At 44.5% G+C, this 19,970-nt stretch overlaps 1 protein-coding gene across 14 annotated transcripts in view; it reads right to left on the bottom strand.

Annotated features, from left to right (window-relative positions):
- APBA1 (amyloid beta precursor protein binding family A member 1) overlaps positions 1 to 19,970 on the bottom strand; it is a 236,980-nt gene that overhangs the window by 78,014 nt on the left and 138,996 nt on the right. For all 14 annotated transcript variants that reach the window (XM_064291241.1, XM_064291239.1, XM_064291240.1 and 11 more), the window contains one exon: positions 10,630 to 11,892. In XM_064291241.1, the coding sequence (XP_064147311.1) occupies positions 10,630 to 11,823 (1,194 nt within the window). In that variant the 5' untranslated portion in view covers positions 11,824 to 11,892. The remainder of the gene's footprint in view (positions 1 to 10,629; positions 11,893 to 19,970) is intronic.

The raw sequence follows: 19,970 nt of genomic DNA, 5'->3' as shown, positions 1-19,970 counted from the left end.
CTATCTGGTGAGACAATCCATTAAGAAGCTGAGAAAGACTCCTCTCAGGAGTGGTGTCAGGCGAAGAGGAAAAATTGGAGCCTGGGGGTGAAAAAAAATCAATCTTTCCCGTCACTTATTTTCATTCTGCAGAGCACAAAGTAATTGGAGAGCTTGCCTTCTGCTGTGCAGATCACCTGACAAGTTTTGCTCCAGTGATTCCGAGATGGTGATGGGCCGATGTCAGTGAGCAGACACCTGCCTGGCCCTGAAAAAACTGGGCCTGCCTGGAGCTTCACTGAGAGGTGAAACTCTAAAGGTGAATTACAACCCTCAGAGCTGATACTTCAAATTCAGGAGGAGAGAGCAAAAGCAAAAAAAAAAAAAAAAAATTTAATGACTGAAACGAATCATTTGCTCTTCAAAAGAGATTTCAAGGTTATGTGTATTCATTTTGAATATGTAACAGTAGGATCATTACATTTTAAGAAAAAAATTACTCAAGTCCTTTCAGTTCATAGAAAAATGGCTCTTTTGTTGTTGTTATTGACAAATCAATTCTGTTACTTGGAGCATTACTCCCCACTGGGAGGGATATGACAACTTACTGCTGATTGTAAGCTGCAGAACGGGGCATTAAACACACCCTGGTAAAGGAAGGCATCTCCAAAACATTTCATTTTGAGGGTAACGATCACTAACCTAAGCAAGTATACAAACCGGAGGAGAAATCAATGTATTCACATCTGACCTCACTGGTAAGCATCATTCTCACTATAGTTATTAGCATTCTTGCTTGCTATCTTCCCCACTAATGTTTAGTGTTTTGCAAACTCTAAAACACCACCATTATCAAACCCACAGCTCCTGAACTCTTCCAGGTTTTCTGTTGTCAAAGTGTAAAAAATCCACTTACCAATTAGTGGTGTTCACCTTCAGTAGCACAGCCCTGCCTTCACCTACACTTCTAACGTTTTTTACTCTTAACCCTGATGGTGTAATGGTTAAGTGCTACAGCTGCTAACCAAAGGATCGGCAGTTCAACTCCACCAGACGCTCCTTGGAATCTCTATGGGGCAGTTCTACCCTGTCCTATAGGGTCGCTATGAGTTGGAATCGACTCGATGGCAATGGTTTTTTTTTTTTAATGTAATGTAATGAAAGTGTGAGTGCTTAATACATATACAAACACTGCATGAAATGAAAAAGAAGAACCTAGTAATTTACTTATCTTACTGTATAACATAGTTAATAAAACTATCTTTTTATATAAATTGTGCACATGGTATATAGAAGTGTTTGCGTTTCTCTAGTTTTACCAGAAAATGGGGACAGTAACGATAAGAAGATCCCTCTGTACAGTGAGTGATGCCTGAATAATGATTTCAACTCTTTTATATTTTTAATTTAAAGCAAAGACTGAATATAGTTTTAAAAGTCAAACAATATCATATAACGGCTTATGGCAAAAACTAAAGTCCTCCTCCACTCCTCCCCACTCCATGGTCCTACTCCCAGCTCTTCTAGTACTTTCTTCTGGTATTGACTTCCAAATCTGTAAATACCATGCTTATACTGCCATGGCTTCCCTTTTCAATTTCAGATATCATCTCTTGGTTCCCTACAATAAAGATTAGGGTTCTCTCTTTTATACTGCTTGTTGCCTCATCCTCTCAATATTACAATTTTTGGTTAATCAATATTTAGTGTTTGCATTCCGAAGATTACACATATATTCTTCTCTACTGAAAGCCACGTGTGTATTATTATTGCATTTCTTGCCTGTATAACAATTATTCCCAGTCAGGTAACAGCTGAGTTGTTTTTCTGTTTTTTTTTTTCTGTTTGCTTTGTTTTCTATATACTGATCAATAATTTATGCCAAATTCTCCTAAAATAATCTAAAACTCCTCTCAGTACAAATGTATCAGGAAATCTCTCAGTTTCACTCTTTCTGGAAACCTCCTAACTGGAGCCCTCCAAGCTCTGGGCCACACAGGATAGGCTGCTGTCTTAGCCTTATACACAGCTGTCGTCCTGGGATCTCCCTTCCCCGTCACTGGAGATTCCTTTGCCTCTCTCTTGGGTTGGATCCTGTTTCCTGGATCTCACATCTTTTTTCTTGGTTTATGCCTCCAGTCTGGGACAGCACAACCTCCAGTAGCTTCGTGAGAGAGGGTGCATAGGAGGTAAATCTCCTGGAACCCTGCATGTCTGAAAGCATATTTATTCCACCTTCGCACTTAATTGGAAATTAGACTGGGTATCCAGAGTTCCTTTTGAGAAGTTCAACACCACTGTGATTCCTGATCACTTGTAACCTTTGGAAGCTTATAGGATCTTCTCTTTCTCCCTTCTGTTCTAAAATTTCTCTGGGTCTTTTTCGTTTCATTGTTCTAATACCCTGTAAAATTTTTTAATCTAGAAATTCTCATGTTATCATTCTAGAATTTTCCTACTATTTTTTACCCTCTTGCCTTACTGTTCTACTTTCTTGAAGATTTCCTCAACTTTGTTTTCTAATCTTTCTACTGAAGGTTTTGTTTGTTTTAATTTTTGCTATTTATTTTTTAGCTTAGTTCTTTTTTAGTTTTTGGAGTTTTAAAAATGGCAGCCTGTTCTCATTTAATGGCTCCCTTATCTTCTCCTACCGTTTAGAACAATATTGATTACAAGTGTTTTATAGTGTTCCCCTACTCTGAACACTGTGTTTATTCCCCCCAAAGTTCCTTTTCCATTTGCTTTTTTCATATCTTTCATATTAGAGATGTTCTTAAAATGTCTGGTGATCCTTGGCTGTTCATTCCTATTTAAGAGTGGGTCCCAAAAAGCCTACTGGAAGATCTATGAGTAGCAAGAACTTTCACTGTGGAGTGATAAAAGGGAGACCCAGGTGTTGTGCCGGAAAACCTCAAACATTCGTATCTTTAGGTATCTTCTTTTGGGCCTTTCAGTTTCCTCAGAAAAGCCTACACTAATCTGCTGGGAACTAGGGGTGGGTTGGGGGGTTTACATCCGACAACTGTCATCCTCAAGGGTCTTGTTGCTTAGTAGGTCCTGTTTTCCATAAGGCAACTCATTCTCGTTTTTAGCTGTGGCTACTGTCCCGTTTCAGCGCTTCTGTGGTGCACCCCGTCCTTACAGTAAACCTTCCATCTTCTGTGGCCTTGGGGAGGAGAAGTGCCTTAGTCATCTAGTGCTGCTATAACAGAAAAGCCACAAGTGGATGGCTTTAACAAAGAGAAGTTTATTCTCTCACGGTCCAGTAGGCTAGAAGTTTGAACTCAGGGCACCGGCTCCAGAAGCAGACTTTTTTCTCTGTCAGCCCTGAAGGAAGGTCCTTGTGATGCATCAGTCTTCCCTTGTCTAGGAGCATCTTAGGGAAGGAACCTCAAAAGGATGCGCTCAGCTCCTGGTGCTGTTTTCTTGGTAGTATGAGGTCCTCTCTCTCTGCTAGCTTCCCTTTCCTTTTATCTCTTGAGAGATTAAAGGTGGTGCAGGCCACACCCCAGGGAAACTCCCCTTACGCTGGATCAAAAGGATGTGACCTGGTAAAGGTGTTACAATCCCACCCTAATCTTCTTTAACATAAAATTACAATCACAAAATGGAGGACAGGTTACTGGGAATCATGGCCTAACCAAGTTGATACACACATTTTTGAGGGGACACAATTCAATCCACGACAAGGAGTAGCCTGGCTGGTTGGGCTGGAGCAGGGATCTGGAAATCTAAGGTTTCCTGTGACAGACTTTCAAACAACCTCCTCTTTTTAGCCACACCCGGAGAGGTCTACAGCACAAAACCACTTGGTTCTAGTAGGTTATCCCCTCCCCACAAACACTCGGCAGAGTAGAGGAAATAGAAACCTAATCAGTGTATTAGACAGCCAGGCTATGCTGTGGTAACAACCCTAAAATCTCCATTGGTTTAAAACAATAAATGTTCATTCTTCTCTCACAGTACATGTCCCACATGGGTTGGCAGGGAGTTTGCCTCATTGTGGTCACTCGGGACTACGCTGAAGGAGGCACCGCCATCTTGTGACGCTGCCATCTTACATAAGGCTTCATGGTTTGCTGCGACAGAGAAAGCAAGCATGCTCTTCACTGCTCCTGCAGACAAAAGTACCACGTTCCACTTCTGCTTACATTTCATGCTGCGTCACACCTGTTGCAGTTGTTGTTAGGTGCCATAGGGTCGATTCTGACTCATAGCAACCCTACATGCCATGACAGAGTAGAACTGCCCCATGGGGTTTCCAAGGAGCAGCTTGTGGATCTGAACTTCCAACCTTTTGGTTAGCAGCCAAGCTCTTTTTTTGTTTTTGAATTTTATTTATTTATTTAAAAAAAATTTTATTATGCTTTAAAGTGAAAGTTTACAAATCGAGTCCATCTCTCATACAAAAATTTATATATACCTTGCTAAATACTCCTAATTGCTCTCCCCCAATAAGACAGCACATTCCTTCCCTCTACTCTCTATTTTCATGTCCATTTGGCTGTCTCATCTCCTCTCCAGACAGGAGATGCCAGCACAGTATCACATGTTTTCTTGATCCAAGAAGCTCACTCTTCACCAGTATCATTTTCTATCCCATAGTCCAGTCCAATCCCTGTCTGAGGAGTTGGCTTTGGGAATGGTTCCTGTCTTGGGCTAACAGAAGGTCTGGGGACCATGACCTCTGGGGTCCTTCTAGTCTCAGTCATACCATTAAGTCTGGTCTTTTTGTGAGAACTTGGGGTCTGCATCCCACTACTCTCCTGCTCCCTCAGGGGTTCTCTTTTGTGTTCCCTGTTAGGGCAGTCATCGGTTGTAGCCAGGCACCGTCTAGTTCTTCTGGTCTCAGGCTGATGCAGTCTCTGGTTTATGTGGTCCTTTCTGTCTCTTGGGCTCATAATTACCTTGTGTCTTTGGTGTTCTTCCTTCTCCTTTGCTCCAGGTGGGTTGAAGCAGTCAAGCTCTTAACCAGGGCTCCACTTCACACCTAACTTCTACAAAATGAGGAGATACAGCTCTCCCTGTGCTTAAAAGAACTGGAAGTATTGGAAATATGTCCACCATAGTCATCTACCACGTACGTGTTCCAAAATGTTTTTGCTCTGATCTGTGGTTCTTTCATCCCTCAGTTTCTTTGTGCTTCTGAGTTTATATATTTTTGTTATTAACTGTATTTTTACCATAGTTTTAGGAGGCAGCAGAGATAAACCCCATTTCAAGCTGTACAGCACCACCACTTGAAGCAGCCCAAACCCCTCGGTGTGCTTGCTATCACCCATTGCTCCAATCCTACTAGGACTTTGCCCTCAGAATGCTGTTGTTGCCTAAAGGGAGATCAGTAGGCCGTGGAACTATCAGAACTGGTGATTTATCATCAATATTTTTCAAGAAGAGAGTTGGGAAGTAGTTTTCAAACATATAAAAGAGAAACTACTAGAAGCAAAGAACTTAGAGTACTTTTTCAGATTTTCAGAAAACAGTTATTTTCACTCAGTGCTGAGTACCTAGCTACGTGCTCAGTGAATTCTCACTAACGGGCAGCCCTAGCTTCTCATTCTGTACAGCTCATCAGCAAATGAGTGAAGAGAAAAACCCTGCCGATGTTCTGAGGGAATTACAAATAGCACTAAAAGCAGATTTGTTACTACTGTTGTAGGTGCTGTGGAGTTGATTCCGACTCATAGCGACCCCATGTGACAGAGTAGAACTGCCCCGCAGGGTTTTCTAGGCTGCAATCTTTACAGGAGCAGATCACCAGGTCTTTCTCCCATGGACCTGCTGAGTGGGTTAGAACCACCAACCTTTCAGTAAGCAGCCAAGCGCTTAACTGTTGCGCCACCAGGGCCCTTCCTAACAGTTATTTCTGGGAAGGGGTAACACAGGTTTTTGGTTTTTTGCTTCATTGTAGTATCTGATCTTGTCCTACTGAGAATGTACCGCTTTAAAAAAAAATTGTGGTAAAATATGTATCACAAAATTTGCTGTTTCCACCAGTCAAGTGTACAGTTCAGTGACGTTAATCACATTCACCATGCTCGGCACTATCCACCGCTATCCATTTCCAAATGTTTTTCATCATCCCAAAGAGAAACCCAGAGCAAGTCTCCCGTAAGCAATAACTCTCCATTTCCCTTTCTCCCAACCACTGATAGTCTTTTGTCTCTATGCATTTGTATGTTCTAAATATTTCATATAAGTGGGATCACACAGGATTTGTCCTTTTCAGTCTGACTGATTTCATTTAGCACAATGTCTTCATCCATGTTGTAGCATGTGTCAGCACTTCGTTTCTCTTTATGGCTGAATAATACTACAGTGTATGTACGTACCACACTTTGTTCGTCCATTCGTCTGTTGATGGACCTCTGGGTTGTTCCCACCTTTTGGCTACTGTGAACGATGCAGTGATGAACACTGGTGTACATATATCTGTTTGGGTCTCTGCTTTCAATTCTTGTGGGTATATCCGAGGAGCAGAATTGCTGGGTCACATCGTAATTCTATGTTTAACGCCCTGAGGAATCATCAAAGTTTTCCCACAGAGGCTGTACCATTTTACATTCTCACCAGCAATGCACGAGAGAGAATATACTGCTTTCGTAATAACACTTCCAGGGCCACTTCTCCAGGTCTATTTGCTGACCATAATCAGAGTGGGAATGTTAAATCCGGATCTGTGCTAATAAAAGACTAAGTTAAATTTCAAATCCACAGCCTTTCTGTGGGGAAACTGCCCAGATGATATATTTTTTCCCTTTAAACTAGCGGTTCTTAATCTTTTACATGCTTCAGAACCTCAGGGAGCATTTATAAAACAAAAATTCCAGATCACTGAGCCTCACCTCAGGTATTCTAATTTGGAAGGGTGGGAAGCTGCATTTTTAACCGGTACCTCCAAGACGCATTTCGGGAACACACTATTTTTTAATAACACCTTTCCATTTTCGAGGCCCCTGGCTGACACAAATAGTTTGTGCTCATCTACTAACCAAAAGGTTGGTGGTTAGAATCCACCTGCAGAAGAAAGGCTTTGTGTTCTACTTTCGTAAGATCACAGCCATGGACAACTCTGACACACACAGGGTTTCCATAAGTCAGAATCTACTCAGTGGCAACGGGTTTGGTTTTGGCCTTCCAGTGTCTACAACGACAGACATAGAGTGAGCATTCAGTAAATATTTTTTAACGCTGAGGAGGAAATCAATAAAAAACCATACACACACGCATATCTCCCCCCTCCCCATGCCATCAAATGGGGTAGTAAATGAAGGCCTTTTCTATAAATATGGCATGACAGATGACATACAATCCACAAATTCAAATGACACAAAAATGACTGGGGGAGTATCTTAGCACACGGGATTTTGGTTTTGCTTTGTTTTAGCTGTTCATAGCCCAGTGAGCCCTACTCATTGATTTCTTAGCATCAGACTGAATTTCTGACACCATGGGTTTTTAAAGCAGCATTTAATATTCTATAATTTACTCTACCGTTTGAATGGGACCTCAAGTAAGAGGGTTAAGTTGTTCTCCTAGTTCAGATGAATGAAAGTGAGCCCTTGCTTTACTGTAGGGTGTGGTGGGGGCTTATTATGCACACCAGTGTGATTAAACTGGCTAACCCCACATAGTTAAGCCAGTCATTTCAAGGAGCATGTGAGAAAGCTGAAGGAAGAGGCCGGGGCCTGGACCAAATGCTTGGGCAGCGTTTTCTCTTATGGCTTTCCAAGTTCCTAAAAGGATGCAGAGCCTGGCCCCTTGCCAGCTCCCTACTTTTGAAAACCTGTTCCATTTCCACCTCATTTGCAAAATGGTTGCCGCAATCCTTCCTAACAGAGGAACCTGGAGACAGCTGGAGGTCAAGGAAAATTCTACACACATAGCTGCACCTGTTTTTTTTTTTAACTGTCTGAATTTGAACCCTGGAGAAACAGGAGAGTCACCGGGCATTTCTGAGCTAACTGGCCCAAGGCTGCCCCCTTGCTGTGACGGATGCCATTTCCTTCCCTACCGTTTCCAATCTTGCCTTAGCGGAGCCAGCAGTTTAATCAGCCAACAGTAAATGCTGACTGTTACTGAAAGAGGAGGTGATGATACCTCTCTGACCTGCGCAGCCCTTTACATATAAGTAAAATGAACACTCAGCTTACAATAATGGTTTCTCACTCCAGCAGATATACTGAGAAGCTGCCTGGTGCAATCACAAAATGCAGAATTAAATAAAACCTTATTTAACCTTGGGACCGTTCTTCTACTCCAAGCTCCAATTTTAAATGAAATTGCTTAAAAATTATCCAAGAGAATAGAGAAGTGAAAGTCAGAGCAGAAACAATCTTTATAGCAAGGTAGTCAGGGCAAAGGTTAGTTGTCTTGATTTATTTTGAATAGACAGTGACACCTAATTTCTTAGTTACTCCAAAAATGGAAAATAAAATGTGTACAGGGGCAGCAATAGCATCCGGCAACTCTTCACAGTAAAGCACATTTCGGTTTACACTGAGAACACATTTTTTGTGAAGAGGGGAGGATGTACCACCAGAACTGGAAATTAAGTACTTACTGAAACCCATAAGGAGGCATCAAACACAAACCCCCCCAAACCTGTAGCTGACGAGTCAATTCCGACTCATAGCAGCCCTATGGGACAGAGAAGAACTGTCCCATAGGGTTTCCAAGGAGTGCCTGGTGGATTCAAACTGCTGACCTTTGGGGTAGCAGCCGAATTCTTAACCACTACGTCACCAGAGTTTCCAAGGAGGCACAGGGTGGGTGAAAAAACTGTAGGAACCACTGGCAGGAAAGGGCCCAGAAGGATTTCCACCAAAGAGGCCACACTGCCCATCCCAAATCTTTAAGGGAATGGTTCTCAAATCGTGGTCCTGGGACCGACAGCATCAGTATCACCTGGGAATTTGTTAGTGACCGTGCTGAACAGGAGCCCTGTGATCCTGGAAAACAGTGAAGGTTAAGGAATATCCCACCCTTGTGTGTCCCAGGAAATGGCTAACTGCAAAGAACTACCCTTCCCCATATGACTTAGATAAGACTCATGGATGGTCCCCTTGTTTACCTATGACAAGGCCACACAAAAAGCCAAACCAAATCTGTTGCCATCTGGTTGATTCTGACTCATGATGACCCATGTATTACAGAGTAGAACTGAGCTCCATAGAATTTTCTTAGCTGTAATCTTTATAGCAGATTGCCAGGCCTTTCTTCTGCAGCGCCACTGGGTGGGTTCAAAATACCAACCATTTGTGCCACCCACAGACCCTCCAAATTCCCATTTCTTTACCTTATTATAGGGTCGCTATGAGTCAGAATCAACTCGACAGCAGTGGGTTTGGTTTTTTTTTTGGTTTGCCTTATTACCTGACCTCCTGGTCAATGGAAACAAACGGCTTGTTAACCAAACTTTTTAGTTAACTTCTCTCCTCCCAGGTCCCTGACTCCTGGCCAGCATACAGTCCTCTCTTAACAGCCCCTCCTGAGACTAGCTGGCCTCGGGGTAGAACATTCTCTGATTTACTTATCTATCTATTCAAACTACCCTTTCATCCCCCACCCACCTCCTCATACCGGGTTCTTTCCAGCCTTCCTGTTGTTGCTGTGTACCAACAGTCCATTCAGACTCACAGCCACCCTATAGTACAGAGTACAACTGCCCCATAGGGTTTCCCAGGCTGTAATCTTTACAGGAGCAGACTGCTGGGTCTTTCCCTGAGAAGCAGCTGGTGGATTTGAGCCCACAGCCTTTCAGTTAGCAGCCAAGCGCTTAACCACTGTGCCTGTTTCCATAAAGGTTACAGTTTTGGAAACGGTATGGGGCAGTTACACTCTGTCCTATAGGGTTGCTAGAAGTTGGGATCTACTCAACAGCAATGAGTTTGGGTTTTTGGTTTTAAATAAGGGTAAGAAGTCCTGGTGGCACCATGGTTAAACAATGGGCTGCCAACAGAAACGTTGGCAGTTGGAACCCACCAGCTGCTCTGTGGGAGAAAAGATCTGGCAATCTGCTCCTGTACAGATTACAACTTGGGAAACCCTAGGTGGCAGCTCTATTTTTTCCTATAGGGTCGCTATGAGTGGTAACTGACTGAAGGGAACACAACAATGTAAAAGAAAAATCCTTTTCGCCTAACTCTTGAGAGGCTTGCAGATCTTATGGTCAGAGCGTTCTCCCTATTGCAAAAGACTTCCTCCCTCTAAAGCCATAGTCCTACGCCCCCTCTGCAACAACCCTTTCCAATTAAGTCTCTTTCCTAAGTTTGGATTTGTTTACATGAGGCATTAAAAACGCAAATTCTCAGGCCCCATCCCATGCCTTCTAAATCAGACACTCTGGAAGGGCTTCCAGGAATATTTCTTAAGCCCTCCAGGTACAGTTCGAGAACTACTGTTTTAGGGCAAGATGAGTGCACTTAACGCTTCCCAACCACCCCCCACCCCAACACACACCCTGTATTTCACTCCCAGCAATTTATATGCAAGCAGATTCTGAGGCTTCCCGCGCATCATTCCTAGCCCCCCCTCCACAGACCATTTAACCCATAAAGTCATTTCCCAATGACAAACAAGGCCACATAGCACACGTCTCCCCTGCCAGCAGCGAGTGGAGCTGAGCAAGCACGAAACGCACACACTTACATCTCCATCTAACGGCCTCTGGTCGTCACAGTCCCTGGTGGGGCTAATGTCCTGACGCATGACCCAGATGGGCTCTTTGGGCTCGTCGGGAGTGTAAGGCGAACGGATGGTCCTGGTTTTCACCTCTTCGATGGCCTCCTTGATGTCCTTGATGGCCAGCGAGATGGCATCCCTCTTCTCCTTGCTGTACCGCTGCACCGCCTCGCCGCTGCCTGCAGTGCCCACCGCCCGCGGCGCCTGCAACCCAGGGCTGTCCGGGCGGCCCCCGCCCGGGGTAGGGGCGCGCTCCAGGTCCTGCTCGGCCTCGGGCATGTCCTCGGCCGCCTTATCGAGGCTCTGCGAGCTCATGCTCTGCTTGACTTCGGCCACGATCTGGTCTATGTCCTCCTCCTGCTCGTAGCTGTCCATGCGCGGGTAAGGCGCGAATTCGGCCTCCTTCTCTGGGCTGTCGGACTCGCCATCAGAGCGCTCATCGTAGTGGTGCAGCCGCGCACCCAGGGCCTCCTGGCGATACGCCGCCGCCTCGTCGCGCTCCTGCTCGTACAGCCGCAGGCCGTCTCGCGTGTCCAGCTCGGGCGCGTCCCCGATCTCCTCGTACACGTGCTCCTGGAGGCCTCCGTAGTCGGCGTAGGGCTCGGCGTAGGGCTCGTCCTCGCTGCGGTGGAAGAGCCGGTGCGTGTAGACGTAGCCCGAGTAGGCTGCGTTCATGGCCTCCTCGTGCTCCAGAGAGTGGAAATGCAGGTGGTTGGGCAGCGCGCGGCGGTGCGTGGCTTCAGCGTGCTCGGCCTCTGCCTGCTCCGTGTACTCCTCGGCCTCGGGCCGGTATTGCACGGCGTATGCGCTCTCGTCCTCGGGGTCCTGCGCGGGGTCCTGCGCGCGCTCCGAGTCGTAGCCATCGCGGGCCGCGGCGATCACGTCTCCCTCGGCCGTGTCTGTGTGGTTGTGGAAGCCGCTCTCGGTGCTGGCCGAGCGTGCCAGGCACTCGCCGCGCTCCTCCTCCTCCTGCTGCCCCAGCTGGGCGCGGAGGTCCTCGACGGCGCGCCCGCGCGGGTGGCCGTCTGCATGGCGCTGCTGCTGCTGCTGTTCCTCTTCCACCTCGGGGTGCTCCAGGTCGGCCTCCACCGACTCGTTCACCTCCCCACCTGCCGCCTCGTCAGTCACTTCCACCTCCGCGGACCCCTCTAAGTGGTTCATGGTGGGCGTCGGGGACCGCTGGGAGAGAGGCTGAGCTGGCTCACTGCGCGCTCATTTTGCTCCACTGGGCTAGAAGAATAAGGGGAGAGGGGCTGTTAGGTGGTTCAGATTGTAGTTATGAGCTAAGTACCAAAATAACCATAAAAACAGCTACTTATTGATCCCTTCTGGATCTGGGTCAATTAAAAAATTACTGACAGCACATAGTTCATTTTCTTCTTTGCGCGATCGTAATTACATACCCACTTGTTTAATTGCTTATTGGCGTCTCCCTTCCCCACCTTTCAGACTGAGAGCCTCATGGGCACGCACGTCACTCAGGTTCCAATTCTGATGCATACGAATAAAGAGCATTGCTAAAATGAATGGGCCAACTGACACATTTTCCATCTGCTAAAGGATAAATCTCTCTAATTTAAACTGGAAACCTAAGTACTTTAGAAACAATTCTTTAAATTAATTTCCAGGAAAAAAAATCCTGAAATGTTTTGAAGCCATTGCTGTCAATACAAGCAGTCATTCTGGGGGGCTGTCAATCAGTCGGTTTCTGTCCTGGCTCTGTTACCTCCAGCACGTGGCTTAATTTTGTGGATCTCCATGTTCAGGCTGGACTCATTTCCAACATGCAGGATGTTAACAGCTATTATACAGGAATAAAAGTCTCCAAGGTCAAATACATTTAGGAAATGCTGACTTGGAGTTGACTTTTCATTGTGAATATTCAAGGGGTTGGGGTAGGATATAGGATTCAGAGTTTCCCAAAATTGACCAGAAAACACTTTTTTCCTAGAGGTCAGTGTTCTGTCAAATACACTTAAGGCAACACTAATTTCTAATACTCACAGCCTCCATACGTCCTGGATCTAAAATTCTATGAAGTACCATTTTATGAATTACCACCACCCATCTACTGGTTTGTCATACTGTGATGTTGCTATGATGCTGGAAGCTATGTCACCAGTATTTCAAATGCCAGGAGGATCACCTATGGTGGACAGGCTTCAGCAGAGTGTCCAGACTAAGACAGACTAGAAAGAAAGGTCTGGTGATCTACTTCAGATGCCAATGAAAACCCTATATGGTCACAACAGAATATTGCCTGATCCAGTGCTGAAAGACAAGCCTCTTATGTTGGAAAGCACTCACAGTACACAGTGGCTGCAGCAATGGACTTGACCATACCAACGGTCATGAAGATGACAAGACTGAGCAATGCTGCTTCTGTTGTATTTGGGGTCTCTATGTGTCAGAGGAGCTGACTTGATGGCAACTAACAACATGAATCACCATTACAGCTGGAACTGAATAATATGGCTAATTTTTTAAAATAGGGATCGTTCTTACTATTTATTTCCAGGGAAACTAGTAGCTAGAGAGATTTGGTTTCAACCTCTCTCATTCTTATCACAAAATGGCTTTATAGCATAATCTGTGTACAGTATATGGAAAAAGAATGTAAAGAACAATAACAAAAAATAGGTGGGATTCCTGTGATTTCAAGATACTTGGTGGTAAATAGGTTCAACAATACATGTAAACTTTTCTCATTGTGTTCTTTGGAGAGCCCATCTTAGAAATGGAAAAAAGGGAGGCAAAGTGAGCTCTTTAATGTAATAGCAGAAAGCTCTGGGAAGATGAGGGACATCTGATTGACTCTCTAATGTTGAGATGCATTACATTTTACTCAACTCCACATGGCAACCATAGCATTGGGACCATCATAGCTTCAAGCACTATGATGGTCCCAATAGTGAAGGAGGCCATTTTGGAGTTACCAGACCACCTGCAAGCAGAAGTATCATCTTTCCCTCATTTTCTTCTTTTTGTTGTTGTTGGATTTACCCCTTACTGACACTCATTGGAAGAAAACAATCATGGTTCATCAGAGTTGAACAAGCCCCATTTGTTTCCCTTGATAAGAGTGCAATTCATACAAGTTAGAGCCAGCTTCCCTTGAAAAAGTGTGGCCTCCTTTTCATTAACCCCTGAAAACAGTACCTACCTGTGGATTAAGTATAAGAAAGTTTTCCAGAAGCAAGTATGAGTCTCCTTTTAGACCTTAGTGGGTGGTTAATGACTGAACAGAAGAGACAAAAGTGTTGGTGTTGAGGGCCAAGTGGTTAAGTGACCTCCAGAGGATCATGGAAAGTACAAAACAAATATTCAAAACAAGGCATGGACAAGAATCGTCTACCTAACATTACTGTATATACCCACCCGTTTTCTTTATAAGGACCTTCTAGAGAAGACAACAGATAAAAAATATATTAAAGGCACACTGGTTCCTTAATGTACAGACCTAAGTCTGACGAACACAAAGTAAGCATTCACAGAAAGGGATACCAGATACTCCCCTGGGTACTGTTACTCTGAGGCGTTTCAGCTGCATGTGGTCGGTGTTAAAACCAGTGGCTGTTGAGTCAATGCCGACTCACGGTAACCCCGTGTGTGCCAGAGTAGAACTGGGCTCCATAGGGTTTTCAATGGCTGATTTTTCAGAATTAGATCATCACGTCTTTCTTCTAAGGCACCATTGGCTGGACTCAAACCTCCAACCTTTTGCTTAGCTGCCAAGTACGTCAACCATTTGAACCATCTGGGGACTCCTGTGGTCAGTGTTAGGAACACAACAACCACCCAAAGCACCTGAATGGCCAATGATTCATCATAACCATGTGCAGGAAAGGCCAAAATGATGTCTTCACTGAAAATGGCTCTTTCCCCTTTTACTTGATGGAAATCAATTGATATATGTACTAACGAGAAATTTTAGCTTATTCTGGACTAAGATAGTATCTGGCCTGTGGATGGTGCCCTCCCATAAAGCGCTTACTGATTCAAAGGAAGTGGGATTTCCATGCATGTACATATATTAAATGATGGTCAAGAAAGTTACAAGAAACCAGTTCTTTTGGGGAAAATGCTGTTAAATAAAATAATATGGTTTTTGGTACAGCGGACTTTCTAATCACTAAATACATTCTCCTTTTATTCCCATTCCAAGCCTCAGGGGAACACTGATGCAGAGGGTGTTTGTATTTCACTCATCATCACGGTTTAAATTAGATAATTTGGGTTGTGGTATTGATGACATATTAATTAATCAATAACAGACATTGATTTGAGGGATCTTCTGAGGACACAGGCAACTAGCAACTTTTAAAGAAGGAGCTGAAGTCAGTGGTCAGGTTGTTCAGTAGCATGCTAGAGAATGTTCCCCGTACCCTGGAAACCTTGGGGGTGGTATCTGTAGAAGAGATTGACGTTGTTTTTTTAAAGAATCTCCAGATATTGTGGGAATCTATATTGGCACAGCCATTTTGAAAAGCAATTTAGCAAGATTAATTGGTATATACGTTTTGCCCCAGTGATTCTACTTATAGAATTCAAAAAAAGAAAAACTCAGATGTGGACAAAAATGTTTCCTCCAGTAATTTTTTTTAAAAAGCAAAAGTTATAAATGCTAACTATTAAGCGTGTATTAAGTTCTACTGGGTAGGGTGTTAATCCTGTTAGTATTCTGTTATGATCTAGGAGGATTTGGGGGTGCTGGTGGGGAGGTCATCTTCTTGCCAGCAGCTCCACTTGGAATTCCCACAGCAGTCAAACTTATCTTGCCTCAGCTGCTGACTCATAGCTCCTCACTGTCCCCCTTGGCTCTGGCTCCCAAATCTCCTCCCTTCCTGTATTTCCTATGTGGGTGAATGGCACCACTGGCCACCCAGTTGCTCCAAACCTGGGAATCATCACTGACTTATCTCTTTCCCTCAACCTCTCCCCAAAACTGATGACTGCATCCATTCTCTTAAATAACTCCGGCATCATCCTCACTGCCGATGCCCTTGCCTTCATCCATCTTGCCTAGACATTTGCTCCCCTGACTCTATATCCTCAGCCCACTCCAGTCCACCCTCCCCACTGCCAACACAATTATCTCTCCAAAACACAAACCTGAATCCCAGGGCCCTGCTGCTGATTGATTCCCCACTGCCGCATAGAACAAATGCTTACCTAACTATATAACTGTATACACCATACAACTAGCTTACAGCCCTAGTGGCGCAGCGGTTAAGAGCTTGGCTGCTAACTGAAAGGTTCGCAGCGTGAACCCACCAAGCAACTCTGTGGGAGAAAGACCTGGCAATCTGCTTTTGCAAAGATTATAGCCAAGAAAACTCTATGAGGCAGTTCTGTTCTGTCGCATGGGGTCGTTATGAGTCTGAGTTGACTCAATGGTACCCAAGGAGTCCCTGGGTGGCCCCAACAGTTAAGGGCTTAACTACTAGCCAGAAGGTCGGCAGTTCAAACCCACCCAGAAGTGCCTCAGAAGATAGGCCTAGCAACCTGCTTCCGAAAGGTCACAGCCTTTAAAACTCTAGGGAGCAGTTCTACTCTGTACACATCGGGTCACCATGAGTAGAACTCAACTCAACAGCAAATAACGAAGACAACAACATATACTATATAATAACTATTAAGCATTTTTCATATAACTCACTAGCCTGTGTAGAGGGTATGGTTATTATCAGCCTTTTTACAAATGAGGAGATGGAAGCACAGAAGGGTTACGTTATTGCCTGCACATGATCACACACATGGTAAGTGCTGATGGCCCTGATGTTTGATTCCTGCTCTCTAGCTTTAGGGTCTGGGTTCTTGGGTCCTATTCATGGCAATCATGTATCTCCACACTTCAGCCGGCACCCTGTGTTCTAACACCCCAAGCTCCTGCACTGTCCCTAACTGCCTTCCCTCTTCTCAGAATACGTTTCACCTACAGCTTTTTTTAGGTGACTCTTTCTTGTCTTCCTCAGATTTTGTACTTAATGAATGTCTATTACATGCCAGCCTCCAGGCAGTGTTCCACGCACTGGGACAGAACAGAGACCAGGCTAGACGAGGCTTCCCTGCTCTGGAAGCCCTCAGTCTAGTGTGCATGTGTGGGGGAGGGGTAGAGGGAAAGGAGAGGGGAACAGACAAAAATTATGTAAATAAACAGACATGATAATTTCAGATTATGAAAAGTTATATGAAGAAACTAAAACAGGGTGATGACATAGAAGAGTCCCTGGGCAGTACAAATGGTGAACACACACTTGGCTGCTAATCGAAAGGTTGGTGGTTTGAGTGAACTCGGGGTGCCTCAGAAGAAAGGCCTGGTGATCTCCATCTGAAAATCAGCCATTAAAAACCCTCTGGAGCACAGTTCTACTCTGACACACATGGGGTCGCCATGAGTTGGGGTTGACTTGACAGCAACTGTTTTTTTTTTTTTTAAATGGCATAGAAGTGACTGAGAGAGGGTGTCATGTAGAGTGGCCAGACGAAGCGATATTTGAGCTGAGGCCTGAATGATTAAAAATAGAGGCAGCTGTGTACAGATCTGAGGTGAGAAAGGATTTGCCATGTTCAAGGACAGGAATGATATAGCAGAATGAATAAGGAACAGTGTGGCGGCAATGAGGGCTGGGCAGGGCCTGGACGCCAAGGTAAAAAGTTTACGACTATGGCACTGGAGGGTTTGTCCAGCAGGGGTGTGACAAAACCTGATTAATTACTCTCCCTTTGTCCCCACTGTACTTTGTCTATCACTTTGATTATCGCACCTGTCATTTTAAGTAACAATTCTTTGTAGATATGATGCCCTTGGGAGAAAAGGTCTTGTCATTTATCTTTGGTTCTCCAGTGCCAAGCACACAGAGGCTACACAGTAGTTACACAAGAAATTTTTAGTGATTAAAAAAGAAAAACAATCTTTATCCCCCCCGCCGCAACATATGGGGCCTTGTAGACACTGGCATGATCAGTCTTTGGAGAATAACTCATTTCTTCTATTCATCTTGAATTTCTACTGCCCTCACCCACCCATGCAACCTCTTCTACCTTCTTCTGACACTTTAAGCCCCAAAGAAGTCTAGTGATCTCACATTTTCCTACATTTGAGTGTGTTGATCCATTTGGCATTTAGTGGGCACGTACCAGGTGCTGTGCTAGGCAATTGGGGATGCAAAGGTTTCTAAACCATGACCCTAGCCTTCAAGGGCAGACAGCTTCGATAATTACAACAACTGGTGATGAGTGCAAAATAGAAATAGGTTTAAGGAACAAAAGGAACCTAGAGTTAGGATGACAACAACTGCGTTACCTTTGCGAATCATTTAAGTGCTACTGTGTACGGGTTCTGGATTTCACAAGTTTAGAAGCACCCTGAGAGAGGAATGCCATCATCCAAGCAATGCCCTGGATTAAGGCCCATGCACCTCTAGAGGCTGAGGCGATGGGCATGGAGGAAGAAGGAGCAATGGGTTGAAGAATTTCGCTGCCCCTGTACAGAAGATTTGGATGACCTGGAAGATACCGGCGAGAGAGTCCCCTCCTCAGGAGCACCCACACAATGTGAGGAAGGGGTGGTGTGGCATAGCCGCTGCAGGAGTGTGGGCCTCTAGGCTGCCAGCAGTGAAGCACAGTGGGCTTTCCTGCCCCCAGTTCTGGAATGTTCCATGCCTGCTGGAAAAGGTAAGCAAAGGGAGGGAACTCCACTGCAGTGCAACGTTTAGAATCAGAACATCTCACAATTCAGCCTTTGAATCAAAGTATCTCAGCGTTAACTGAGGCTCGTGTTGGTTTGGGACTAATAGAAAGGGAAGCTGTAAATTACCTTGGTTGATTTTTCCTGAAGGAGTTCTTGATAAGGATTTCCAATAGACTGTCCCTTTTAACACATTCAGAAGCAGTTTTAGAAGAAAGGTCTGACTGAAGACAGATGTAATGTAAAAAAGAACAAAAGGCATCGTACCAGAGTGTTAACACAGAAGGGTAGTGTGTGTGAGTGCATGTGTGTGTGCATGTGAGTACGTGTGTGCACATGTGTGCGCATGCATGTGTGTACGTGTGTGCATGTGTGTACAATGTGTGTACTCGTGTGTATGCATATTTGTCCCCACCCACAGGAGTGGGGTTTGCAGTATGCAGGTGTATTGAAAAAACCAGGGCTTCAGACCGGTTTGTTTCAATTCGAACCCCTGCTGAGAATTTGAATTTCCACCCCAGATATACTGAATCAGAATCTACATTTTAACAAGATCACCAGGTGATTCGTATATATAATTTCCTGGGAACTTGCTAGAAACACAAATTCAAAGCCCACCCCCCAATAAAAAACAAAAACGAGAGTGGAGGAGAGAGGAGAAGTGAAAGGCAGAAGCAAACAAAAAACAATGGAAGAAAAAAGACTGTATTAGCTATCTCCTGCCCAAAAAAAACCTAGAACAACATGATTCCATTTATATAAAAGTTTCTATACTTTTGTATATATTTAAGGGTACAATTACCTCACATAGACTTGCTCAGTGTTGCCTGTCCCCCCTGCTGGATTTGGAAGTAAAATCCCATTTCCTGGGACTGTATGTTGGACTAATCTACCTGTACCCACACTGCTCCCATCGGCAAGACCCCCACCACCAAGCCAAAGGAGGGGCTGCCTGTAACCTTGGGACTGTGGTGATGTGTTAATTTCCATAGCAACAAACAGTGGTAGATGCCAAATAGGATTATACCCTGGATGCAGTCTTCACACACACAAAAAATCCCACATAGATTGGGAGATTAATGGTTATCATTTAAAAAAAAAAGAACTCTCCAGATTAAATGAAAGAGACACAGAATAAGAATACCCAGCTATCTTCCTTATCCTTTAAAAATGTTTTCTTTCTATGAGTTAAATCAATTATGAAACATCAACTAGGGAATCCAAAGGACATCAAAGTTGTTGTTAGGTGCCATAGAATTGGTTCTGATCCACAGCCACCCCATGTACAACAGAATGAAATACTGCCCAGTCCTGTGCCACCCTCACAATTGTTATGTTTGAGGCCATTTTTACAGCCACTGTGTCAGTTCATCTCCTTGAGGGTCTTCCTCTTTTCCGCTGACTCTCTACCAAGCATGATGTCCTTCTCCAGGGACTGTTCCCTCCTGATAACATGTCCAAAGAAAGTGAGACATCCTCGCTTGCCATCCTCGCTTCTAAGGAGCATTCTGTCTGTACTTATTCCAAGACAGATTTGTTCATTCTTTTGGCAGTCCATGGTATATTCAATATTCTTTGCCAACACCATAATTCAAAGGCATCAATTCTTCTTTGGTCT

This window comes from Loxodonta africana, chromosome 9 (assembly GCF_030014295.1).
Source record: "Loxodonta africana isolate mLoxAfr1 chromosome 9, mLoxAfr1.hap2, whole genome shotgun sequence".
NCBI lineage: Eukaryota > Metazoa > Chordata > Mammalia > Proboscidea > Elephantidae > Loxodonta > Loxodonta africana.
This window is presented reverse-complemented; position numbering and strand designations above follow the sequence as displayed.